Source organism: Stegostoma tigrinum, chromosome 11 (genome assembly GCF_030684315.1).
Source record: "Stegostoma tigrinum isolate sSteTig4 chromosome 11, sSteTig4.hap1, whole genome shotgun sequence".
Classification (NCBI taxonomy): domain Eukaryota; kingdom Metazoa; phylum Chordata; class Chondrichthyes; order Orectolobiformes; family Stegostomatidae; genus Stegostoma; species Stegostoma tigrinum.
The window spans coordinates 12,475,544-12,502,889 of record NC_081364.1 but is presented as its reverse complement, the minus strand read 5'-3'; the positions used below and the strand labels follow the sequence as shown (position 1 = coordinate 12,502,889).

The 27,346-nt window shown below is 37.9% G+C and overlaps 1 protein-coding gene across 4 annotated transcripts in view; it reads left to right on the top strand.

Moving 5' to 3' along the window:
• LOC125460291 (twinfilin-2) overlaps positions 1 to 22,627 on the top strand; it is a 117,691-nt gene extending 95,064 nt beyond the window's left edge. The window contains exons 5-11 of one of the 4 annotated variants that reach the window (XM_048547602.2): positions 749 to 853; positions 2,061 to 2,075; positions 10,902 to 10,919; positions 18,482 to 18,607; positions 19,112 to 19,262; positions 20,203 to 20,324; positions 20,996 to 22,627. In XM_048547602.2, the coding sequence (XP_048403559.2) occupies positions 749 to 853; positions 2,061 to 2,075; positions 10,902 to 10,919; positions 18,482 to 18,607; positions 19,112 to 19,262; positions 20,203 to 20,324; positions 20,996 to 21,169 (711 nt within the window). In that variant the 3' untranslated portion in view covers positions 21,170 to 22,627. The remainder of the gene's footprint in view (positions 1 to 748; positions 854 to 2,060; positions 2,076 to 10,901; positions 10,920 to 18,481; positions 18,608 to 19,111; positions 19,263 to 20,202; positions 20,325 to 20,995) is intronic. The other 3 variants (XM_048547603.2, XM_059649767.1, XM_048547604.2) reach the window with 3 other exon arrangements.
• Positions 22,628 to 27,346: the final 4,719 nt, after the last annotated feature.

Genomic DNA, 27,346 nt, shown 5'->3' with positions numbered 1-27,346 from the left:
TTCTTTGTTTTATTGCATTGGCTTGAGAAGCGAGTTGCTCTCCCTCAAACAGATGTTAAATTTCGGCCACGTTGTGATCACTTACACCCCAGCTACCCATTGCCAGTGAGCCTTGACTACAAGATCTCTTATTAATAACGCCTTATTAAATATTACCCAACCTAAAATAGTCTGCACCCAGGTATATTGGTCAATAAGCTGCTCTAAGAAACAGCCCCAATGTAATCTACAAATCCATCTTCTATGTTACCCTTGTCCAACCTTAACACATCTGTCCAGTCAAAATGCAGATCACAGCTGGCACAGTTGAATTGTTATGGGCTGCCCTTTTACAACAGACTAGGAAATCTTTTTCCCGGAGTGTTGTGTAACTTTGGAACTTTCTGCCTGAGTAGGTGGTGGAGGTAGGGTCATTGAATATTTTCAAGGCAGAGCAAGTAGGTTCTCGTAGGGCAAGGGAATCAAAAGTTATAGAGGTAGATGGGAATGTGGAATTTGAAACAAACAGATCATCCATGATACTATTGAATAATGGAGCAGGCGTAAGGGGATGAATGAGAGCTTTCTGCTGCTAATTTGTATGTTAGCCCATGCACATTATCTTAATGACCATACGTCTTGCTCCAAAAATAAATTAATGCAATTAGCCTGAACTTACCTTGCTGGTAATGTCAAGTTATAGTAACAATTTGATTTTATGTTTGTTAATATTCTGACATGGATAATCACAATACATTTCTTCCAACAGGAAGATGTCTGTTTTAGTGGCTACCAGAAGCATGTACTGTCTCGTTTGGGACCAGCGCCACTTACAGCAGCTGAGGAGGAGCTGAAGCAGATTAAGATTAATGAGGTACATATTGCCATGCATTTTCCTGCCGTTGCTTTATTCAACAGTTTTTTGTAGTATGAAAGAACATGGCTCTTTGTTTATTTCTGCATGGATCAAGAACTAGTTACAGGATCTTGCATATAATTCAAGTCTAGGTAAAAACACATGTTTCTGCTTGATCTGTGATGGATATCATCTTACTGTATCATTCAGGGTACAGACAGTTGAAAAGGTTGCCACAATTTATTTTTCTAAAATGCTTGTAACATTAAGTACCACCTAGGAACAAGTGCAGGGCTTGTTGTGGGGTTTTCAATCAGTCACTCAGAACAGTTCAAGGATTACTGAACAGTCAATTTAGTCAGTGGGATGGAGACATTCAGAAGAGTCCCTGGAGTCAGAAGACTCAGCTAAGTATTGTGGTTAGAGTTCAGGAATAGTCATATCATTACTAGGTAATTGAAGCTGAGAGCAAGGCAGAAGGAAACCCCACATGCACTATTTGCTTTGTTAGGTTGAGCAAAATTCAAGCATGGAGCATTGTGTACAGTTGTTGGTGCCGCATTATAGGAAAGATGTCAATGCATTGAAGAGAACATAAGCGTTTTACAAGAATGGTTCCAGGATGAGCAACTTTAGTCATGAGGATAGATTTAAGAATTGGGAATTTTCTTGGAGAGAGAAAGGTTGAGCAGGGATTTGATAAGGGCTTTTCAGGAGCATGGGCAGGCTGGATAGAGTAGAGAGAAGCTGTTCCCACTGGTAAAAGAAAAAAGATCAAGAGGGGAGACATTTAAAGTGAGATGCAAACAAAGCAAAGCTAATGTAAGAAAAAAAAAGTGTGTAAGGATATGAAATACACTAACTGGAAATGTGGCGGAGACCGATTCATTAGATGATTATTTGGATAGAAATGGTGTGTAGGGACAGAGGAAAAGATCAGGAGCCAGACAGTAGATAGTACACCCAGTCATGCACAATGGGCCAAATGACTACTTGTGATTCTGGATATTTGATTACCAACCAGTTGCTCGGATCCATACAACATCTATTTACAGGTGCCAATATAAGAAATTTTTATTGATAATTGGATTCACATTTATTACAAAGAGGTTTGAACAATGGAGACCTCTCTTCCTAGACAAAAGGTTATCTTTTAAAAAACACGTTAACCTGATTGTGACAAAACTATTTCTGTAGCTGTGGGTGACTTTGCTGTCTTTTGCAGGATAAGGTGATCCAGGTAAGTACCGAAGCATTTTCCCTCATTTGCTTTATTTGTGCCTTATTGAAGTGGACTTGACTAAGCTTTGAACTTTATATAAAGAATGGAATTGGTTATACCAGAGTACTGTACAATGCAACCTTTCTTTCATATGTGATGACATGAGAAACAGAAGAATTAAAGGGGCAGCGTTACCATAGTAAATTGCCTTTGAAGATGCTTTGCCATATCTGTATTTCAGTACAGGCTGAAGCAGTGTGCAACATGATAATACCTAATTTCCAATTGCAGATTACACATTTAAATCGTCACAAAAACAATTATGATAAGACAAAAAAGTGGATTTGTAAATGTTATTGCTACAGCAGTCACTCGCATTGATACAGCAATCATTGTGTAAGCTTGCTGCTGGGTTGTGTGAGGAAACATGCAGTGTATTTGAACTGAAAATTTCATGCATGTCAAAGCCGTTTGTGCCAGTTGTGGATTGAGCTTGCTGTATATCCAGAAAAACCCCTGTCATTATCATCCTTCCCTAATGAATTCAGGTGAAAGCTTGGAGCTCACATGATCTAAGCAGGTGCAGCACACGATTACAACTGTTGAGTTTTTAGATTTTGCAATGGATATTGACACGATCAACTTTGCCTTTAAGCTGCAAGGGTGCACACCATGCAGCATTTGGAAATATGTCGTTCACAGGCCAAACAGCCTCATACAAATAATCGTTTTAAGATACACATGCGGCTTCACTGTGCAGCAATCTTAAGAAGGCTGCACAGTGTGAGAAACAAGCTGTGCACAGCAAAGGAGAATTAATAAGAACATTGGTGCCGACAATTTTAAAACAGACATTTTCACAATTTTTATAATGTTCAGGAATATAAACATTCCACCAAGAGTCAATGAAATGTGAGAATTCTATATAATTGGGAGCACTCGAATTACTTGTTCAATACTCTTGTGTAACCTCCAATCTGCACTTACCCTAATAATGCTATGGAGATCACAGATTAGTCACATAAGGAAATGCATGCATGTAGATTTAAGTATGAATAGTGTTCTGCAACACCGTGTCATCCTCACCAGTGTCTCAGAACACTCCTCTATCCTGTGTTTTATTGAAGATATACAACTCATTGGAATCTGTTCAACCCAACACCTCTATCCACCAAGAATGGTACTCTGTATTGAGATTCACAATCATTGACTATATTACAGGAATCTGTTTGTCCACAGGGGACAATTTTAAGTTCTGGCCCACTCTTCCAATAGCAAAGAGTCGCTTGTTATTTTGAGGCCCCAGTCTCGTCTAAATTTGGTAGGCGCATTCTTTGAAGTTGAACAGATCTTCCTGGTGTAGCATACTACTGCACATGTTTTAGAATTGTACCCTTTGTGTTATATTATCTGCCCGTATTCTTCCTTCCAAAGTGCACCACCTCACAGTTTTCTGCATTGTACTTCATTTCACACTGATTTGCCCACTCTATCAACTTGTCAAAATCTATTTGAAGCCAAATTTTAAATTCCAAGGCTGAGGTAGATTTTTAATCAGTAAGATAATCAAGGGTTACAGGAAAGAGACAGAAAGGTGAAGTTGAGCATCATCAGATCAGCCACAATCTCATTGAATGGAGGAGCAGACTTGATGGGTTGAATGGCCTATTTCTGCTCTGATATCTTATGCTTTTATGGTCTAAAGCTCTGGAGAATCACTGAAGTTAGTTAATTAAGGAAACTAGTTTAAACAAGCTTTTTCCGGACCTTGGGCCAAGCTACGTCAGAACATATAAAAATACAGACATCTCAGTGCGACTGAGAAAAACATACTGGGAGTTGGGTGAGCACGGGAGTTATGGGAAAAAGGAAACAAGATGCTTCTTTGCTTTTTCTAATGTCCTTTCGGGAAGGAAACTGCCATCCTTACCTGGCCTGGCCTACGTGTGACTCCAGACCCACAGCAACGTGGTTGACTCGTAACCACTCTCTGGGCAATTAGGGATGGGCAATAAATGCTGCCAAGCCAGTGACGCCCTCATCCCATGAATGAATAAAAAAAAACTTTTTCATCCTGAAGTTTCTCACTCTCCTACAGGGAACAAACTGGCTGTTTAGTGTGTCTGATATATAGTTAAGGTATTTTCTACTCCTAAAATAGAATAGGTACTAGTGGTAAGATGAGTAATATATGTTTTTAATATTAAGAAATAAATTAGCAGTTATTTAAAGCACCTTAAAGACAGCAGGACTGGTGATGTATCGCTGCTGTGTTTGGGAGCTCTTAGGAGTGTAACTGCATTTGCTGTGACACTTCAGGATGGGGGAGAGTTACCAGGATGTTTTGTGCCAGGAGGCTGTCACACCCCTCAAGGTGGGGTCTTCTGATTTGATCAGTGGCAGGGAAAGTGAAGTGTGACTGTAGCTGAGCCAGGTAAAGAAACCTAGAGAGCAAGGATTCAGGAACCTTAGCCTTTACAGTTATCCAACAGATTTGATGTTCTTTGTTTTGGATGAGAGTGAAGGCTGTAGAGTGAATGAACAACTGTGGCACTGTGACACAGGAATTCATTCAAACACTAGAAACAAAAAGGAAAGTACTGATATTAAGGAACAGCCCGCATCCCATGAATAAATAAAACAAGGTGTAGAGTGGCTATATTAATTAATCATGCTATTTGCAGGATAGGGTGGGATGTAGTAAATTCAAGAAACTAGGGGGCAGAAGAGATTTGGATAGAGATGAGAAATGATACAGGCACAAAGATACTTGTAGGAGTGATATAAAGGCTGTTAAAAAGTAAATACACAATAGGATGGAATATAAGCAATAATAGGAGCTTGTCTGAAGTTATGAGGAGTTTCAATCTAAACATAAGCTAGAAAATCAGATTAGCAAAAGAGCCTGGATGAGGAGTTCATAGAATGTTTTTGGGATAATTTCTGAGAATACTGGAGCCAGTCAAGCAGCAAGCTATACAAGAGTTGATCCAAATTATGAAGGCATAAAAGCAGAGCTAGGTAGTGAGAACTGTCAAATTAAATTAAGGGATAGTTCGGTGGAGGTGCAGTGCAGACAAATAAGTGTATATTAATACATAAAATAGATACATTCCAGAGAGAAAGAAAATTCTAAGAGGAAGACTCATCATCATTGTTCCCTCTAAACTATGTATCTGTGAGTGCTGCTGTCTAATGCTCCACATACAGCGACTGCCAATCATAGCATTGACCTACGATACTGGAAGTCAGACATGAAACCTACTGTGTAAGACCTCAGAAGCCCATGAAGCCAGTAAGAAAATTAGGGGGACCACTGCCCACTATAATAGGTTACCTGTAATATTCGAAAATAGTTTCAAACTAATAGAAAAGGTATAAAAATGTGCTAAGATTGGTGAAAGATCAGACAGCTGGACAGAATATAAAAGCAGAAAATAACGACTAAAAGACTAAAGTCAGAGGAAATCAGAGTTTGAGAGAAAGCTCGCTAGAAAAATAAGAACAGATAGGAGCTGCTTTAGATATTTTTGAATAAAAGTAGATGTTGCTCCTAGAATGAGAGTCTACCAAATAAATAATGGAAAGTGAAAATATGGCAGATGAATTGAGCTGGTATTTTGCATCACTCTTTATTACAAAGGATACAAGTAACATTCCAGGAAATGGAATCAAGAGAGAAAATCAAAATATATAATCACCAGGAAAGTGGTACTGAGAAAGTTGTTGGAACTGAATGCTGACAAATCCCTAGGTTCTGATGGACTTCATTCTAGGACCTTAAAAGATATGGCTGTTGAGATAGTTGATCTAATTTTAGAAAGCTCCCTACATTTGAGCAAGGTTCCATCAGATTAGAAAATAATGAATGTAAGGGGGAGACTGAAAGCCATAAGCTGAATGACACTTAGCATCTGTCATAGGGAAGATGTTAGAAGCTGTTATTGAAGTTTTTATAGTAGGGCACTTAAAAAAAATACAAGGTAATCAGGTAGAGTCAACACGATTTGTGAAAGGGAAATCATGTTTAACCAATTTATTGGAGTTCTTTGAAGAAGTAACATACTCTGGATAAAGGGGAGACAGTGAATGGACTGTACTTAGCTTTCCAGAAGGCACTCGATAAAACGCCATATCAAGGTTATCGTGGAAAATTAAAGCTCATGGTGTAGAAGATTGGATAACTAACATGAAATGGAACTGACCCAAATGGGTCTCTTGATTGGTCAGGTGTAACAAAAGGCATGCCACAAGGATTACTGCTGTTACCAAAACTTTTACAATTTATGTAAATGGCACAGAAAGGGTGGAAAATATTGTTGTTAAATTTGCTGACGATTCAGAGATAGTTGCAAAGTCAGTTGTGAAAAGGACATGAGGTGACTACAAAGTGATGTAGATAGCTTAAATGAGTATGCAAAGATCATACAAATTGAGTATAATGTGGGAAATCGTGCAAATGTCCATCTGGCAGGAAGAATAAAAAATTGATCATGTTATTGAAATGATAGTACATTGCGGAGCTGTGAGATGCAGAGGGATCTGAGTGTTCCAGAACGAACAATTGAGTGCATATTTATTTGACAAAAATGCAATAAGTCTTGTTTGTGGTGTGTGTTTGTATATATCGATTTGGTTTTCGTGTTATAATTTATTTTGCTTTGTACGGTTGTCCTGACTGCAGTATTGGTAAATCCTGCATGTTTGTCAGTCGTTGCGTTTCGGCTGCTACTTTATATGTTGCAAAGATTGTTTTTAACGCAATTGTATTTTCATGTATTTAAAATTTAATTGGTAACAAAACTCAATCAATGCAATTCTTTAGAAAGGTTTGAATATCCTTGGATCCCCATCATAAAAGTACAATGGCTAAGACCTGGGAGCAGACAACCAGTCTTTCCCGTGAACGTTCAGCACAAAATGCAGCCAATATAAATAGAATAAATATTATGTAAATAAGATGCTGTCGAAAGATGGCTCTAATTTGATGCCATTAAACTCAAACGCCGTTTAATACATATGGCTCATCTGACCTATCTTTACCCAACATCCACACTTGTAGACCATTGGGTAGTGATCAATAAAGGAAACTGACAGGCTCTTATGCCTGCCCTCATCCTAATGCAATTTCTGGGTATCCTTATTGCAGCCCTAGTTATGATTAGGGAACCTAACACTGACTCTGAATGGAACCTAGTCGGTTTGTCTCAGTAATTTGTAACACAGATGCACAATTGGACGGTATTTATTTAACAACTTCACATATTTAAATCACAGTGTTCTATCGTGTTAACTTATTCCTTTTCATTTTCACTTTATGCCCCACCCCTGGATTGGTTTGAATTGGATTTAATTATCACACCTTTGCTGTGATTGTCTGTGTGCAATTAAGAATAAGTAATCATTGTAAATTGACTAGGTAGTTGCTGAACGAATATGTATCATGAGGCCAATTTTCGGTCCTATTGCATGGTCACAAGACTACGTATAACGTACAAAATTATTGTAATGTGACCTTCGCACATGTTTTTGATTGGATTGAATTTTCAGTACAAAAACAATGCAACTTTTCCCCCAAAAAATGTAATGGGCAAACAAGTGCTCCATCTTCAAAAATAATTTCTGAAAGCCCAGCTTTGTGCTTTTCTGGAAGTAAACGAGAAATAACTGCACAAATAACAAAATGTTCATTTCTGTTATCAACAGTGCTTTTATTGGCCTCCTTTGCACCATGTGGCAATTTGAAGTGTCACATTGCAAAACAATTTTGTAATTTTCTTTTGAAACAGCTGCAAACGTCTGTGACTTGTACCTATTTTATGCTTCCTTGTCACCTTTTTAGATTTTCAGATTCATTGACTGATTCCATTCCACTTAAATTGTCACACTGTTTCATGCACGTTTTCAAAGAAGATGGAATTTTGAAAATTGGCCTTCTGGTTATCAATCAGTTCATACGTATTTTATCATGCCTGAAAGGAATGTTTTAACGTGTGCAATAATTCTCTGTGGAATATTCATCAGAATGGTACAAGCTGTTGTGTTGATCCATGCAATATGTTGTCGCTCTTCAACCTCGTTACATGTATGTGGAATGTTACCTGTGTAAGTTTGTATGTATTTTAACGTGTATCTTTGGATATAGCTTGTAATCATTTTCGACCTGGCCATGCCTACAATTGTATACAGAGAATAAACAACATTAAAAGTAAACTAATTTTTCTGCCGTTCTTTTGGCCAGACATAAAATTGGTTGAGATTGAGCTCTTGTTCCCTAAAAAATGAGAGGGATACAGTTTTAGAGCTGAATATCCAAATATCTGGGTAAAAGCTAACACCACAATTTGTCACGGAAAGAATCCAAATTGTTTGGGTTAGGCACAAGTTACATAAAATATAAATGCTTTCAGTGCTCATTCTACCACCAGATGTCACTATCATGAGTTTCAGAATTATTTTCTTACTTCCAATTTGTAAATTCTGCTGAAGACATATAGGAACAGGAAGTTATCATAATACAAGAGATACAGACCCTTAGAAAATAGATGACAGGTTTAGACAGAGGATCTCGATCGGTGCAGGCTTGGAAGGCCAAAGGGCCTGTTCCTGTGCTGTAATTTTCTTTGTTCTTTGTTCTTTTTACAAACATTGTCTTCAATAATAAAAACAAATTGCTGAAAAATCCCAGCAGGTTTGGCAGCATTTGTGGAGAGAAATCAAAGTTAACATTTCAGCTCCGGTGACCCTTCTTCATAACAAACATTGTCTTCTCTTTTACTGAATAATGTTACGTTGAATGTAATTAAAATTCTAGAAGTGTAGATCTAATGGCGAAGCATTGCTGACCCATTACTTAGCCTGTATAAAGAATTGCACATCATTGTCTAGATTAGGAGTTTGTGCAAGATTGGAAAAGGAGGTGAGCAGAAGCTGAAAGTAGCCCTTCAGTCAGCATGCTTATTTCCCCACTCCTTCTCTGTCCAGCCCTGACCAATTTCACAGCAATCTAGAAATGTAGGACGAGTGTGGGGGAGAGGGAAGGGCTATGGGTTTACGCACAGCATGTCGCCATTGTATGTTATTTAGGGGAAGTGGGTGATAGCAAAGCAGTTAAGTATGGAAGCCCATCCCAGCATGCTTGGGTGCAGCAATAGTCCTGCTGTCGAGCTGCCATTCCAATTCCTAACAAAATATTGAAAAGGCTGTAGGTGGTGCACCTGTATTTTTAAGTGCCCTCTCTTTTCCTTTGTTTTCTTATAACTGATCTATTCAAGTTGGAAAGCCTGTCTTTACTCTTCCAATTTCAAGAGCCTATCCAGCATTCTTCAGTGGACAGCAAGCCTACTATCTACCAGTAATTGGTCACTATAAAAGACATTACAGGAGTAACAGTTTCCTATATCATACAGATTTCTAACTCACATTTCAACCTGACAGCAAGGTTCAGATGTCTGCAGGCAACATCATTTTATTGCCAGGCATCCTGATTATTCAGCATTTAAATAACACGAGCCAATTCTTACTTTCCATGCTCAACTTTCAGGTATCCTTATCACTGTGCATGAAAAGATTTCTGTGAAAACAACTAGGGACTGTCGGAACAGAATTTTCAGAAATTAATTTTCATTACTCAGCATTCCCTTATAGTGATTCAAATAAACAAATTCAATTGATTGAGACGTTTATAGAAAATGCTAGTTTAGCTGATCCCATTGAAGCAAAGTCACTTTAAAGAACATAGACAAAGTTGACATTTGGTCAAGTATGTTTCTCTTGACAGTAGACAGTATGGACTGGATTTTATTTTTTTCAGCATGGTGATAGAGGCAGAAAAAAAAAGGAGGACTCCAGTCTCTCCCTGCCCCATTATCTCAGCCATGGATGCCAATGGCAACACTTTGGTGGGAAGGCTGCCAATTAGAGAAGCAGAAGTGGCTCTGAGCCCAAAGGGGACTGTAGGTCAAGGCAGCATGCGTCAAAGGGATAGTGCTGCAAATTGGAACTTTGTCAGAACTGAAATTATAAGGACCCCAACTCTCAGAAACAAGCTTATTTTTATAGAACGTACAAAAAAGACAAAAGTGTTACTTTTTTTAAAAAGCAGATGTTGGCAGTTCCCTCAGTGGAATTTGCCAGTACATTTGATCATGGACCCAGTGGCAAGTCTTTCTTTCCACTCTTTTGACAACTTCTTATCACTGCTGTAAAACACTCCGAATTTTTTTTCACATTCCAACACCCAATAAGATGAAGTGGGCAACAAAAATTGAAAACAATTGTGTTGTTAACAAACTTAATAGCATGTTAATTAGTGACTTCACAATACCAAGTGGACTGCCAACTTTCTGAACCCACTTGCCTTCTGTAATTTGGGAGACTGACGTGATGTCATCATACTGCAGACACAATATCATCACCGCGTTATTTTATGACAAAACACAATTAGGGATTGGGTGCAGTACATCTGATTTGAGATTGTAAAATCCAGTCATATACGTTTGGTCATTCTCCTGTGGAAAGGTCAACAGATGAATCATAGTACTAAGAGAAGAAATTGCATCTGTGACGAACAAAATGTGTACCATCTTCATAAGTGGTCATGTATTATCTTGTTCACCTTGACTTTATGTCTTGTGAGAAGTTTCTCAATTCAGATCCACGTCATTACCAATAGGCAAATCTCTCGATAAGGCACCCATTGTTGCTTAATCTATGAATGATTGCTAATAATTACTGTAGATCAAACAATGAGAGTCATTGCATTTCCAGTGCCTTGTTATTGTAAACTTTGCTATCATGTTTTTACTTTTTTCTGCATTTTTCTACCTTTCCACATGCCTTCAGGATTCTTCCAGCTCAATGGTAGGGCTTAAGTTCTTCACACTTGTTTCTGTTACTTTATCTGTTCAATACCTACAACACTGCTGGTGATTAAAGAGAACTGAGTTGCCTCGTAGCTAGTAAATGCTATGTACTAGCTTGGGACCAAAATAAAGATGTACTCTTTTTAGTGTTTTACTTCAAAAGTAATCTGAAGCTATCAGACCAAATCTCCTGTCATACATTCTTGACATCATCTTTGCTGACTGTGAAATTTAATATAGTATATTTAAGTGGATAATGTGAATATATTCCATTATGATGCATACTTAGTTGATCTTTTAGAGAAATGTAATTACAAAAACAGTAAGTGCTAACTTTTCATATACAGTAAAATGGAAAAACTTAAACTATTCGGTGTACCCACTTATAGGTGGGCATTCTTTCCTATCCCGCTCAGAATAGTCTAACTTTTCTCTACCTCTAAAATCTGTGTAGTAGCTGAACTGAGCACCAACTAGATGGCATTTCAACAGATTTTTGAAAGCAGAATATTTCAGGGTATCCACCTGTTTAAAATCTTCCTGGTATAACCAAGGTCTTTTTTCACCTTGTTAGAGCCCTGTCTTCTTACCCTCATTTAAATAACATTTTCCTGCCCTTCACAGCACGACCAACAGTTCCAGCAGCGCAAAAGCCCTCTCTAATCCGCAAGATGTTTGTGTTTGATTTATCCCTTTAACCATCATTTCCTGGTCATTATGCATCTCCCTTTTGAAAGAAAGAATGTCTTGTGTGAATGCCTTTCAGGCAGTAATTGTTGAGAATATCATCTTATAAATTAAATATCTTTAATCTTAAATAGCGCTTTATAACTTTCTGCCTGCATCTCAGTCAAATGGCCTGCGTACCTCTGCATAATTTCTGCCTCTTCATTTGTTCTTCCTCACCAGTAATCCACAGAAGTTTACAAACCCATACCAGACTAAGGCAATAGACTACAAGGCCACTGCAAATACTATGCTCTGATCAAAAAATAAGAATTTATTTTATATAGAACGCTTCACATTGTCAAGGACATCCTAAAGAGCTATATAGCCAGTAAAGTATTTTTGAAGTGTAGTCACTGTTTTAGTGTAGAGAATATGACAGCCAAATGGTGCACAGCAAGCTCCCATAAGCAGTGTTGTGATCAGGGCCAGGTATCAGTTTTAATGACTTTAGTTGAGGAACAAATATTGAACAGAACACTGAGGAATGACTGCCATGCTCTTCTTCAAAGTGGTTCCATAGGGCCTGTCATGGCCACTTATGGTGGACCTGGACTTGGTTTAACATCTCATCTAAAAGGTGAAACTTTCTACAGTGCAGCATTCCTTCAATACTGCACTGAAGTGTTGCCCAAGAGTTTTGTACTCAACTGGCTTGTGGAATTTGAACCAGTGACCACTGACTCAGATGGAGGAGGATACACTCATTAAATCACAGGTGACGCTTGGACTCAACTGTAACATCACATGGTAATGACATGACCGATTCCACACAGTCTGCAGTAAAGCAATATGATCAGATAGATTTTGGTGCTTGATGTTGAATATAATAGCTCAGTTCAAGATGGCATGTGCAATTTAAAGTAAAATGTATTTCTTACCCTTATGATTAGAATAATTAGTGCCAAATTCAGAATGGCAAAGTAAATTCAGTAGCACTTGAATCTGTGTCAGTCAGATTTTGTCAACTAGAAATCTGCATCTCTGTAGGGACCCGCAAGAATATTTCAGGGAATCCATAAGAAGGAATTAGTGGAAATTCTCATTTTGTCCTTTGTCTCATCCTGCTGCCCTCCTCACCAGAATTCTTTGCTTACCCCTAATTACAACATTGGACTGAAATCTATTAAACTATGTATCAGTAAAGTGGAACATCTCTTAATTCTATACCATTGTATTCAACAATGTGTGTTAAGAAAGATGATTTTTCTTAAAGATCTCCTTCAGCAAAAACTTGCACTTTAATACCTTTAACATGATAATACGCTTGTTAAGTTATTATTAAGTAAAATTTAACACCAAGCCATATAAGGCAACATTGGGGCAATAGCCAAAAAGCTTGCTCAAAAAGATAACAAGAAGAGGAATAAGAATTTGAGATATTCGTTAAAGGAATTCCAGAGCTTAGGGTCTAAACAGCCAAAGGCGTGGCCACTAGTAGTGGAGGAATTAGAATCAAAGATTATCTAGAGGTCAGAATTTAGATGTGTTCAGATATCTCAGTGGGCTGTGGGACTGGAGGAGCTTACTAAGAAAGGGAAGGGTGAGACTGTGAATAAATTTAAATTCAAGGTGTTCCATCACTGGAACCCAATTATTGGTCTGCAATATATTGGAAGTATAGAAATACATTGGAAAAGTTGAGAGTTAGCAAAGGTATTCCCTCATTAATACTCTGGTCATTAAGTGATCACTCCTCTTGTCATGCAAAGTAAACAAAACAAAAATAACCACAAGTTAAATGTTTTAATTGTGCATGTAATGTTTGTACAGAAACAATACCTGTGTTACGTGGAATTTTTGTAGCACCAGAGAGGGAACCCGTAGAGGCATAAATGTTCAGAACTATTGATGCACAGCAAGTCTAATGTTGCAGTCAACCAGGAAGGCACCACTGAGTTATATATTTTTAACAGGAACTCCATTTTTTACTGTTTTTAAATTTGCCCTTATTTCCTTTAAGATCAGTTTTGTTCTTTCTCTGCACAACAGATGCAGAGTTGTCTACAAGTCGAACTTACATTAAAAAGAAATGCCACCTTGGATTCTTTTTTGAGAAACCTACTTTAAGTAATTTAGTTGTTATTAAGCTTTCCACAAATATATCAAAAGAAATCAAATAAGTTTGGTAAACAGTTCACACTGTACTCTTAGCTGTGAAGAATAGAAACTGGAAGAGGAAGAACGTTTTTAGTTTTAGTTTTCAGTTGTCTTTCTACAAACAAGTGTAGCTTCCTTTTCTCATAAAAACAGAAAATGCTGGAAATACTTAGCAGATCAAGCATCAGTGGAGAGAAAGAAATGGTTAATATTTCAGAGTTCTGATGAAAATCTAACAACCTGAAACTCTCATTTCTTTTTCCATAGATGCTGCCAGATCTGCTGAGCATTTCCAATATTTTCTGTTTTTCATTTCAGGTTTTCAGCATCTGCCCTGTTCTGCTTTTCCTTAGGTTGCCTTTTACAGGATGTAAATGCCGTTGGCAAGGCCAATAGTGGTTGCTCATGTCTAATTACCCTTGAGAAAGTGGAGTAGAGCTATCACCTTGTACCACAACAGTTTTATTCGTGATGGTACAGACACGGTAGTATTAGGTAGGAAGTTCCAGGACTTTGATCCAGCAATGATAGTTGAAGGATTGATTGGCCATGAATGATTGATAGAATTTCCATAAACTGTAGAATTTTCATCCTGCCCTTAAAGTATTTACTCATGTTGAGGGCTTGAGCTGTAGGGAGAGGCTGGTGCTTTATTCCTGGAGCATCCGACGATGAGGGGTAACCTTATAGAGGTGTATTAAATTATAGGGTAAATAGCCTAGGTGTTTTCTCCAGGGAAGGGGGTCAAAAATTAGCAGGCATAGGTTTAAGGTAAGAGGGGAAAGATTTATAAAACGCACCTGAGGGGCAACCTTTTCAGTCAAAGGGTGGTGTATGTTTGGATCAAGCTGCTGGAGGAGCCAGTGGAAGCTGGTACAATTACAACATTTTAAAAGGCATCCGGATGGGTACATGAATAGGACAAAATGAGCCAAATGCTGGTAATGCGACTGGATCAGTTTAGGATAGCTAGCTAGCATGGACAAGTTGGACTGAAGGGTCTGTTTCCATACTGTAGAACTCTATGACTCCACAGCTCGGTTTTCACTCATGTATGTTATTTGCTGTTCATCCAGTTAATGTCAACCTATCTGACCACAGAGGGTCAAATCTTGTCAAGGCTCTACACAAACACACTACTTCTTCACCACCACCACAGGCCCAATGATCTCCACACTTCACACACGACACTGGAGTCCCAACTGAAACAGTTAAGAACAAAAGGAGAAAAAAATGGAGATCAAAGATATATTAAACATTGCAAGACCAAGAGGGTCTCAAACAAATTCTTCCAGTCTAATAAATTTTATTGTAAAATATCTGTTTGCAGCACTAGCAAATAGAGTCAAATAACTGCTTCCAAAATCCATACAAGGGTGTGAATTTTGACTTTAATGGATGGAATACTATTTAGAGAGGGCAAGGAGTGTGTCCAGCATTGTACAGATCCAACCAATTAAATTCCTCAAATAATTTCCATCAATTGTTACAATTTCTTAATTACCAACATTTAATCAGTATTTTATACACTATAACAGCTTTTAAGCCTCAGAACTACCTCAATAACTCTAAAATGTTTTGGAACATCTTGAGGTTGTGAAAGCTGCTTTGAACTGCAACCAATTCTTTCATTAAATGTACATTTGAAGACTATCATGCTCAGAAAATGAGATAAAGAGAGCATCTTTTCTGGGATCTGAAACTCTCAATGGGTCAGATTAGTGTTTCCCCATCAGCACCTTCAAGCAACAAAGGTAATTCCTGGAAATTCACAAAAAGCAGCATCTTGGACACAAAATGCTTCACCTCAAGCTTGTATATTCCCAATTCCCAAATTCTAGTTCTCATTTTCTATTGTGATCTGTTGCTAGCAAAAGAAAGGAAGTTTGCATTTTTATACATTACTTTTTATCTTGAAAAGTTTTACAGCCAAGCGATTACTTTGATGTGTGAGAAACACAGCAACCCAATTTGCAATGAGCAACTCTCACAAACAATGATAAGGGTGAAATAAATCTTTTTGCATATTGTTTGAGGGAAAATTATTGGCCAAGATACCTGGGTCAGAATAGCACCAAGGAATCCTTTACAATAGCCCAAACAAGCAGATGGCGCCTAATCTGAAAGACAACCTTTCCTCAGCACAATGTTGGAGTGTAGGCTGTGATTTCTGTGCTCAAGCCTAGAGCTGTACTTGAGTCGGGAACGTGTGTGACTCAGAGGCAATCAAGAGCTAGCCACTGAGCCACAGCTGTCTCACAAATCAATCATGGCTGATTTTGCCCATCTGCATTAACTTGATTTTGCTTCTCTTTCCTCCTACCATTTGTAACTTTGATCCTATACTTTAATTTAAATCTCAGCCATTCACAGAGGAGGTTGGGACACTCCCAATGCACCACAAGAACCCTGTGAACAATGGCATTCATATTAAACAATTAAGGATCATGATTAGATACGGTTCATTGAGAAATCAATTGCAGTTGATTGGCAAGAAAATATCTAAGTAACTACACCTCAAATTCAGAAGAAATATTTTGAAGATTAATTTTTAAGTTTAAATATTCTCTAATCACTTTATTTATTTTATTCATCATGAATAGCTCTGAACTTAAGACATTTCCTCCTGTCTGTCATTACTGTCATTAGCAGTAGGTAGAGTTTTAAATCCAGTCAAAATTGTGCAGAGAAATATAATCATCCACAATGCAGAAAAATATTCTACTAATGTCTCACTGGATACGGTGAGCTTATTTATCTCTGTCATTTACGGACCGGTTTGGACAGGCACAAATCTCCACAAATCCATCCTCTTCAATAAAAGAAAAGTTAAAATGATGGGAAAATCTCTGTACTGTGGAGAAGTGGGATTATCCAATTATCTCCCTGTTGGTCTGGGCTCAGTTCATCACTAGTGTTTGGAATTTCTTACCTGCTTACTTAAAATGTAACCTGCCCAGTCGCTGCCTCTGGCTTCTATTTAGTATTTCACATAAAATATAGAACATAAATACTTATAATTTTTTGTGATTTTTTGTTGTTGTTCATTGTTCTGATTTCTCATAATTATCTACTGTACTTGCAGCAGAAGAATGCAGTAGGCTTGATCGAAGGCATCCATATAATAACCCGACTATACTTACATTTTGTTGGGTGTTTGTTTCCCTTTGTAGAAATATTTGATAACTTTCTTTACACCTCTTCTTCCGTTTTATCCTCCCTAACAAATAGGATTTTTTTTCTATGAAAGACTATGTTTACTAGCCACATCATCGTCTGAATTGGGATTTCAGCAACCTGCAATTCCATAACTCAAAATGCTAAAAATTATCCTTTGTAATTTTGTGTTTTGGCTGCTTTATCCTCAAGAGTGCTGGAGCATTTGCGAGCAAACACAAACATAACTGGAATCTGCATAAATAACTTACTAAATTACTAGGCTGTTGCTGTCAGAAATACAATGATTTGTTGAGCCCTTAGACAGACAGTTCATAGAATCTTAAGGTACAGAAGGCTATTCATCTGAATCCTGCCAATGCCAGATCTGTGTAAAAACTATTCAGTTTGCTTTACTCCACTGCTCTTTTGCTATTGCCTGAAATTTTCTCTTTCAAGTACATATCCAACTTTTTTCTGAATGCTACTATTGAGTCTCTTGCCATCACCTTTTCAGGCACTGCATTCCAGATCGTGATTTGTCACATAAAATATATTTTTCCATCTTGTCTATGGTTTCTTAGCGATGAATGTAAATCTGTTTACCAATTCTATTGCCAGTGAAAACTGTTTGTTCTTATTTACCATATCAAAGCTTCTCAATTATGAATAGATCTATCAAATTTTCTCTTAACATTCTTTGTTCTAAAGAGAAGAAACCCAGTTTTAAGGAGAACAATCCCACTTTTTTTAATTTCTCCACATAATTGAAGTCCTCATCCCTTGTTTAATCTAGTGAGTCTCTTTCTGCAACCCTTCAAAGGCATTGCCACCATTCCAAAGCTTTAGGTATCCAAAATTGGACACGATACTCCAGCCGAGACAAACCAATAGTTTATAAAGGTTTTGATAATTTCTTTGTTTTTAAACCTTGTGCCTTTACTTAGAATCCTGTACGGTTCTTTACCAGTCTTATCAACTTGATCAGCGACCTTCAAAGACTTGTATATGTGAACCTTGAGGTTTTTGTCATTGCAGGTGTCCAAAGTTAGCACCAAACAACGTAAGGCACTGCATTTCTGATCCAGAAAAATGTCATTATGGCTCTTTTGTTAATTAAAGAAGAAGATAAATTACATTAAATGTCCCTCTAATATTAAATAAAAACATAAAGTGCTAAAATAAACTAAACAAGTCTGGCAGCATTTCTGAAGAAAGAATTAACTTTCTGAGTCCAATATGACTCTTCTCCAGAACTGAGAACCCTCAAATACAATCTGTTGATTTTTCCTGCTGCAGCCTCTTTTTATGAACAGACTTTAGCACCACTTTAATCTGGAAAAAGTGTTCAAGAGTTGTATTTAAAATACAGTTTCTACAGTAAAAATTCAGTCATGTAATTTCCTTTAGCATATTTTCCTCCTTTAAAGAATGTGATCAGAAGTTCCTGGTGAAAGCAATGTTATTAGTAAAATAGTTATGCTTTGGTCAGTTACACTATTTGTTATACAGTGCTCGAAGAAGATGCCCTTCTTTTCCAGTATAGTCATGTACTAATTTCATATTTTGTCATTCCAGGTAAAGACTGAGATCAGTGTTCAAAGTAAGCACCAGACAATGCAAGGTATTGCATTTCCAATCCAGGAAAGTGCCATTACGGCTCTCCTCTTACTCAAGGAGAAGAAGATAAATTACATACAACTGGTATGTAACTCCCTTTTCATTCAATATAAATTGAATTAATTTCAGCATTGGAAGGCTGCATCTTGCTAGCTGATAGACAGCTAACCAGTATTAAGGAAAAGAGTAATAACATGAGAACAACAAATGCTAGAGATCACAGTGAGTTGGGCAGCATCCGTGGAGAGAGAGCAGTTTAAAGTTTGAGTCTAGATGACTCTTCATCAAAGTTTTGTGGTTGATATTGATTGACTTGCTCTTCTTTCAATTCACTATCTGTATTCACTGCTCAGATTGATATAAAAGGGGAGAAAAAGAGAAGTGGAGCAGGACAAACTGAATAGTTCTTACAAAGAGGCACCAGTGGACTAAATGGCTTCTTCTTAGCCCTGTCTTTTTCTGATACTACATTCCAAATGCTTAAAATATATTGAGAAAAGAGCAAGCAACTATTCTGCTATAAATAATATGTTTAGCTAAAGCAACTGCTTACTTTTCAAAAATATTTATTTCTTCTCCATCCTTCAGAAACTAGATACCGAGAAGGAAACCATCAACTTGGTGCATACAGATGTCACTGACATCCTTGACTTGCCAAAGAGAATTCCAAGTAATGCTGCTCGCTATCATTTTTTTCTCTATAAGCACTCACATGAGGGGGACTACTTAGAATCAATTGGTAAGTTGAAAAATGTTTTATTGCTTCACTTCCAACCTCTCATCTTAGCAGCTCAACCAAAATGCCTGCCTGCTCGCCATCTAAAAACTGAGGTAATCTGTGTTGGCAAACAACTCAACATGGTGGATGGGGAGGCATCACTACCAGCCTGTCTGTGCCTTGTACTATTTGTAATTGCTATTGAGCAGGTCTTCCAGTGGTTAGCCAATCCAGTTTCCCCTTTCCTCTTACTAGATGCTGAGGCCATCCTAGGTCTTACCCATGTGTAATCTGCAATCTCAGCACAGACTTTCCTGGTCTAGATGACTCAGGACAACACCAAAAACTAAAGTCACCTATTTAACCAGAAGGGAATCTTGCTGTTTTTTTTAAACAAAAATATTAATTGCTGTTTTCCTGATTTCCCTTATATTCAAATTCACCCTGTATATATTCAAGTGCGTTAATATTCCAGGCCTGTCTTTAACACAATGGCATAACTTTAATATTATAGGTAGCAATGTGTATGGACTATATGTATTTGAATAAAAAGTGACTTGCAATGAATTACTATAATCAGAATGTTCAAATGATGACCATAAATTACCAGATCCACTGCTCAGTAATGTGTAGTTAGCTGAAACATGCAACCAAATTACCACCTATTACTCCGTGTCAAACGGCTGTAAATGTACCTCTTGATGCTGTATCCTTTAATTGGAACATGTAACTTTCTTTAATTGTTCATCTTCCTCATCCATTTTACTCCTGCGCACCCACTGTTACAAATAGCTTCAACTATGCTTTGTCCTGACAGCTCTCACAAATGAATATAAAGGATTGTATAGAACTGCTCATGTTCAGTGAGTAAATTACAGTAGAAGACGGAACAAAATTCCAAGTTCTCGCAGATCTGCAACTTGTTTGTTATTTCTAATTGTTGTTATTTCTCTTCCCACAGTGTTTATCTACTCCATGCCAGGGTACAAATGCGGTATTAAAGATCGTATGCTGTACTCCAGTTGTAAGGGACCTCTATTGGATGTGGCAGAACAACAGCTACAGCTGAAAGTCGTCAAAAAGGTAGTCACAGACGTGTGTAACTGCAGACACCATTCGCCAAGTTATTGGATTACCAGAATAAGCAAGGAGTTGGGACTGTTTCCGGGTGCTGAACCCACCTTTGGGGAGGCAGTCATTGACCTGGATTCTTACCTCCTTAATTGTCATTGAGACAGGCTGCCCGTATAATTAATGGAAGCGAGAAAGCTCTCAAAGATGTAGAATGACTTAAACACAGAGATAAAAATTTTAAGGTGCTGAGGAACTGGTGTCACTGAAGATCAACAGGCCAAGAATGTTCAGCTGCAGAGATGAATACACTAAGCAGAGTTTTGGATGAGCTGAAGTCTATGCAGAGTAAATTATGTGCCTGCCAGGAGACCACTGGTACATCAGAGTCAAAAGATAACAAAGACTTCAGAGTTCACAGGTAGATGGGCTTAGACCATGGACGAGAAAGTTATGTTACAAAACTGGAAGTCAGTAGTTCTTATGATGGTGAAGTATCAGGAAGGGTGATGGAATCCAACATCAAGATCAGGCTACTATTTGGAAACCACTCTGAATAGTCAACATAAAGTATTTTCAGATTTGATGTGTATGTTATTGTGAACACTTTTTGCTATGTTTAAAATTCAACTGGTTTAGAAATCTGTGAATAAGATAGCTGTTTTGAAATTGTATTTTTTCAGATCGAAATAGACAATGGTGAAGAGCTAACACCAGACTTCCTTTATGAGGAAGTCCACCCGAAACAACACGCTTTTAAACAAGCTTTTGCAAAGCCAAAGGGACCGGCTGGAAAGCGTGGGATGAAGCGGATTATCAAAGGAGGTGGCGATGCAGAAAATGGAGAGGATGTTTAAAACAAAGACTGTCGGGTCTAGGGGACTTTGGACTGACTTTCTATTCTTTAACACTGAACTTAAAATTTACATTAGAATATAAATTTACATCAGTTGAACCTCCTTTATTTTTGCCCTTTTTCTCCCAAAATATGATAAGCACCTTTTAGACTTTTTAATTATTGCTGACGCTTGTTACAGAACTTTTGGGAGAGTTTTTGATTTGTACGAGGTCTGTCATGAAATGCAAAGTAATTGGCGCAGTTTCATGGCAACTTTGAATTCACTGCCTGCTTTACTTGGCAAGAACACAAATCAATTTAACATATCCCATTTACACTTTGGGATTAGGATCGGTGGGGAACCAGATAATCTCCACTGAATCTGCTACTGAATGCACTACATTATTCCAAACCAGACATCCAACAAAGCAGACATCCTACCAGGTTCCCATCTCAGACGGAGATCTAATGTGGTGCTTTTCAAGGTTTGACCAAAAGCAACAAAACATCATTTTTTAATTTGAATGACAATAAATGGGGGAGAATGCAACTATTTTCTTACAAACACTACACGCTGTTCACATTCAGAAGTAATAAAAAAATCCATTATCTATTAGCAATAGTAATCAAAATTGAAAACGGTTCTTGAAAATTAATAAACCAACTTTAAAAGACAGGTGTACAAATCACTAATAGACCACTGGGAATCCAAGTCCACAATACCAGGGGCTCAGATATGTGGAGGTTAAATCCATAATCTCCATTTGAACTTCCTCCCAACATCTCAGATACGTTGGTGCATGTTCACCACAATAAAGTAAGCTTATACTCTTCCAACAGATTGTGAGGAAGGTGGAATGCATTACCATAATCTGTTACCGTGGAAAACAGACATCATTGCTAGAAAACAAAAATTGGATGGAAAATCAGTCTCTGGACTTATTCCCAGCTCCCTTTTCCTGACATCTTTTGCTGGATATGTGAAGTATTGGTTACAGTGGACAATAACTTCCTATTTTAATTTCAAAGGAACAGGTGCCCAAAGTAGGCTAGTTTGGCATATCGTACATATATACCTAATATATATTAGGGTTCAGTACACAAAGGGTGCAGGAATTTCAATCAGTGTTCACAGCCTCCTGGTTCTGAACTTGTATTTGTTTTGTTGTTGGAGGAGTGTAAGTTTCTACTGGAAGCTCACATTGTGGTACTGTAAGTTAATTCATAAAATGCACTTTGCTTCGGTATAGCTGTAGATGGAGAATATATCTGAATTTGCAGCTGTGGAGTCTGTGGAACTAGAACCATAGCACTAATTGATTCAAGTAGATCCAAAGGTGAATTTAGATAAGAGTCAATGAAAAAGTGTACGTCAAGAGAGGTTGCGCTCTGCACCTTTCACCAACATTTCTTTTTAATGTGGAGTTTTGACCATTTCTAAGCAATAATAAATTAATTTTAACTTGTGTAAATCAAATCAGCTTTTAAATCTGTCATGTTCATCAGTTGTTTTGGGCAGAACACCTGCTTGGCAGTGTGTGAACAGCACTGTTTATTGATTCATGTTGCTTGAGTATCCGTTGATGCACTACATTGATTAAAATAAAAACCAAAAACATTGGAGAAACTCAGCAGGTCTGGCAGCATCTGTGGAGTTAACACTTCAAGTCCTGTGAACTTTCTACAGAACCAAGTCATTTAGACATGAAACATATTTCTGGTTGTCTCTCCACAGATGCTGCCAGATCTGTTGCGTTTCTCAAGTATTTTCTGTTGTTATTTTATATCACCAGCATCTGCAGTATTTTGCTTTTGTTTGAATACAGTGATTAAGATTGTCAGAGATAGTAGGAACTGCAGATGCTGGAGAATCTGAGATAACAAGGTGTCGAGCTGGATGAACACAGCAGGCCAAGCAGCATCATAGGAGCAGGAAAGCTGACGTTTCAGGCCTAGATCCTTCTTCAGAAATTGCCATTTCTGCATTCAGGGAGAAATTTCTGAAGAAGAGTCTAGGCCTGAAACGTCAGTTTTCCAGCTCCTATGATGCTGCTTGGCCTGCTGTGTTCATCCAACTCTACACCCAATTAAGATCGTCAACCCTTTTTCCCAATGGTCTTGTATTGATTTGAAAGAATATAGTAGTTGTTTTGGGACTCTGCCACTTGAATTCTTGAGATCTTTTGCAATGTGCCACATTGATTTGCATCACATTGGATACGCAGAGTAGTGAAGATTTTCCAAAAAAGCAATTATATTTGGAATAAAACCAGAGAACTGACAGCCGTAAGTTACTGTCATTTGTCCACAGTGAAGGATGGTGTAATTGGCAGCATTATCAAACCACAGTTACTCACCAATGCCTTGTTACCAGTGCTCCATCTGGATTTCTCCACGTTCACTGCCTCTAGACTTCATCACAGCTTTAGTCCAAACATGGATACAAGAGGTGAATTCTAGAGCTGATGTGAAAATTACTTACCCTTGCATCAAGTTATCATTTGACTGAAACATCAAGGAGACTGAGGGGAAAATTGAAGCCTGTGAGAATCAGGGAGAAATCTTTTTGCTGGTGCGAAGCACATTTAGCATAAAGGAAGATGCCTGTAGTTGCTGGAGGCCAATTATCTCAGCACAGAACATTGATGCAAGAGAACCTTAGCATAGTGGCCTCTGTTCTATGCATGATCTTCCCTCCAAGATAGAGTGAGAAGTGGGAATGTTTGCTGTTGATTATTTGTGCCATTTCCATTTCAAAGTGGTCTGATAATGAAGTAGTGTGCCCTGGCAGGCAGCATGATCAGGACTATTTTCAGGCTTGGTTTAATTAGTGGCATGTATCATTCATGCAAATACTAGGCCATGACCATCTTCAACATTTTCCCTTGATACTCAGTATCATTACCGGCACTGAAACCTCATCATTAACATTCTGAGGGGTCATAATTAAACTTTAATTGTACCAGCTGTATAATTACTGAGCTATAAGAGCAGGTCACAGACTGGGAATTCTATGGTGAGTCATTCACCTCCTGACTCTGCAAAGCACGAGTCACAAGTGTGTGATCCAGTACTTACCCTTGTCCAGATGAGTACAGTGTCAACAACATACAAGAAGCTTGTCACATTCCAAAACAAATCAGATCACATTATTGGCACTCAACATGAAACTTCCAATTTTTACACTGCCAACTACAATTTAGTGTCTGCCACCAACATGATACACTGCAGCTGCTTGCAAAGGCTCCTTCAACAACATCTCCAAAACCATCTATCATCTAATAGGACAAGAGATATGGGAATACTACCATCTACAATTCCACCTTTGAGTTACAGACTACCTAAACTAAGGAATACATTATCATTCCTTCATTATTACTGAGTTAAACCACTGGAGAACCCTACTTAACAATACTGTGTGAGTTCCATAATCACGTGGACTCCAGCAGCTAACTAAAGCAGCTCATTACAACCTATAGGGCCATATCTCTTTCATTAGATTAATATTTGAACTTTTTTAGCTTGAGCCACAGAAATATCATCCCCTTTCATTGTTCACTCTGCACCAAATAAATTTAAGTAAGTCCCCAGACCTAATCATATGGAAATTTTTCTGTTTTGTTTACTGCCATTTACCTGAGAGATAAACCTTTTAATTTGCAGCCTGCCCAGATGTTAGTCTTATTGCTAACTCTGGGACCATGAAGCTGCCTCCTTTCCTGGAGAGTGAGAACTTAAAAGGCAATAATAAATTTTAGTGGCTATTCTGCCAAGTGGTACAACACCTATTACCTTCGCATAATTTCTCATAGTGTGTGAGTGTGCTGTGAAGGTCTTCAAGCTGTTCTTGGCACTTTATCTGACAGCCAAGTTATGTGCCCTGTCTTTCACCTGAGGTACCACCAGAGAAAGTGAGATCATGAGAATGGGACATGATGGTCTAATGGTGTTATCAGTAGACTATTAATCCAGAGGCCCAGATAATAGGGATGCAGGTTTGAATCCCAGGAAAGGTGGAATTTGAATTCAGTACTGTTTTGGAGTTCAGAGACTAATGGTGGCCATGAAACTGTTGTTGATTGTCAAGAAAAATTCATCTGATCCCCTAACATCCTTTAGGGACAGAAACTGCAGTCCTTACCTGGTGTGGTCCATGCCCCACTCCAGATTCTCAGCAAAGTGGTTGACTATTACCTACCCTTGAAGAAATTAGGGATGGGCAGTGAATTCTGGCCTAACATGAATAAATAAAATATACCAATATAATTAGCAAAGCCAAGTGTTTGCATGTGCAATGAAAGGATCGTGAATTGGACTAAATGGTGAACATGTCAGTGACATCCAACGAATTAATAAAATGTAAACATGGAATAAAAAACAAATTTGCTGGAAAAGCTCAGCAGAACTGGCAGCATCTGTGAAGGAAAAAACAGAGTTAACGTTTCGGGTCCAGTGACCCTTCCTCAGAATTGATTATCAGATTGGATGACAGAAAACCCTTGCTTATCCAAAGATTTTCAACTTGAACCTGTTCTATTATGTATACACGTGTTTGTGTGTGTGTGTATATAAATATATAAACATGATTTCTATTCAAATATTTGGAGAACAACTAAGTAATTCAGTGACTCAATTGCCATAATGTAGGCAACATTTGGATGTGAAAAAACTATCAGCAAAATGTAAGTTTTCTAAATGATATGGAAAAAAATTGCGTTCAGTCCAGATCACTCAGAAGCCATTGAATTCTTGATTCTTTGTTTACCACATTTTTATTCATGGAATGTGGCTGTCACTGGCTAGGCCAACATTTGTTCCTATCCTTAATTGCCCTGGAAAAGGTGGCGGTGAGCTGTCTTGGGGAATACTGCAGTCCTTCGGTTACAGGGAGACCCACAGTGCTGTTAGGAAGAAAGTTCCAGGATTTTGACTCAGCAGGTGTGAAGTAATGCTAATATACTTCCAAGTTAGGATGATGTATGACATGAAGGGGAACTTGCAGGCTGTGGTGTTCCCACACATGTGCTGCCCATACTTTGGTACCATCGAAATCACTTTTCCAATCCTACCTATCTGAATTGACACTCCAACTGATAGTCATTCAGTCATTCCGTAGGTACATTGAGCTTACAGTAATGATTTAATATTGACACACTCTTTATTGTTCTAATTCTCTTACTATTAAGATTTAATAAATAAATACGTTTATAAAAATTAAGAAATCACTTCCTATTTCTACGATTCGACACCATACTCTTCTTAAAGAACTCCTGTCATGTAATACAAGAACATCGAATAAAATTCAGCTATCACTTCAGTGGCAGCAAATCCAACAAGAAAAAAAAACTTAACAATGGTAAAAAGCCTGGGACTTTTTATTTCAAAAATAAGCATGTGAAATGAGGGTCTATGATGTTTTACTCAATCTCCTGCTATGACGTTAGTGGAGGTTCAGCAGAAATGGTATGCACCATAATGTCAAGGGATTGAGAAATGTCGTGGACATTCTATCCCAAGATGTTTGCAGTGTTTTCGTACTCTTCGGATAGATCTTGTTTGATAGTTATACGGACAGCGTTAATCTGATTAACTATCCTTCCACAGTATGTCACTGCATCATAGAATGCCATATTGCATTGCCCAATATAAATGAAAGAAAGGGCCAGTTGAATGTGCATATGCTTTTCACCAAAAAGGGATCATTGTTGACATAAACATTATAGGGAATCTAAATGTAAATTGACCGATTCGTCAATATGATCCCATGAGAATCATTTTCAGTTATTCTTCTTTGAAGGGACATGTCTTGAACATTTTTCTCACAATTTCCCTCAAATCTAGTTTATCATCATTATTATCTTCAAAATTAATTTGTTTTCATATGTATATTGACCATGTCCAAGTCTACCTCACCACCTCTCTTGACTCCTTCAATTTATCAAATTGCTTATCTGACATCAAGTACTAAATGAGTGGAAATTTCCTCCAGTTGGATATTTGAAAGACTGAAGCCTCCATTGTTTTCCGTTTCTGCTCCAAATTCCCTTTTCAAGCTATCAACTCCATCCGTCTCCTGGCCAATAGTGTAAAATTGAGGCAGTCTGTACAATCTTCGTGTCAAATTTGAGCCCGAGATGAGCTTCAAACCTCATCATTGAGCTATCATTAAGATGCCTATTTCCAACTTCAAAAAATT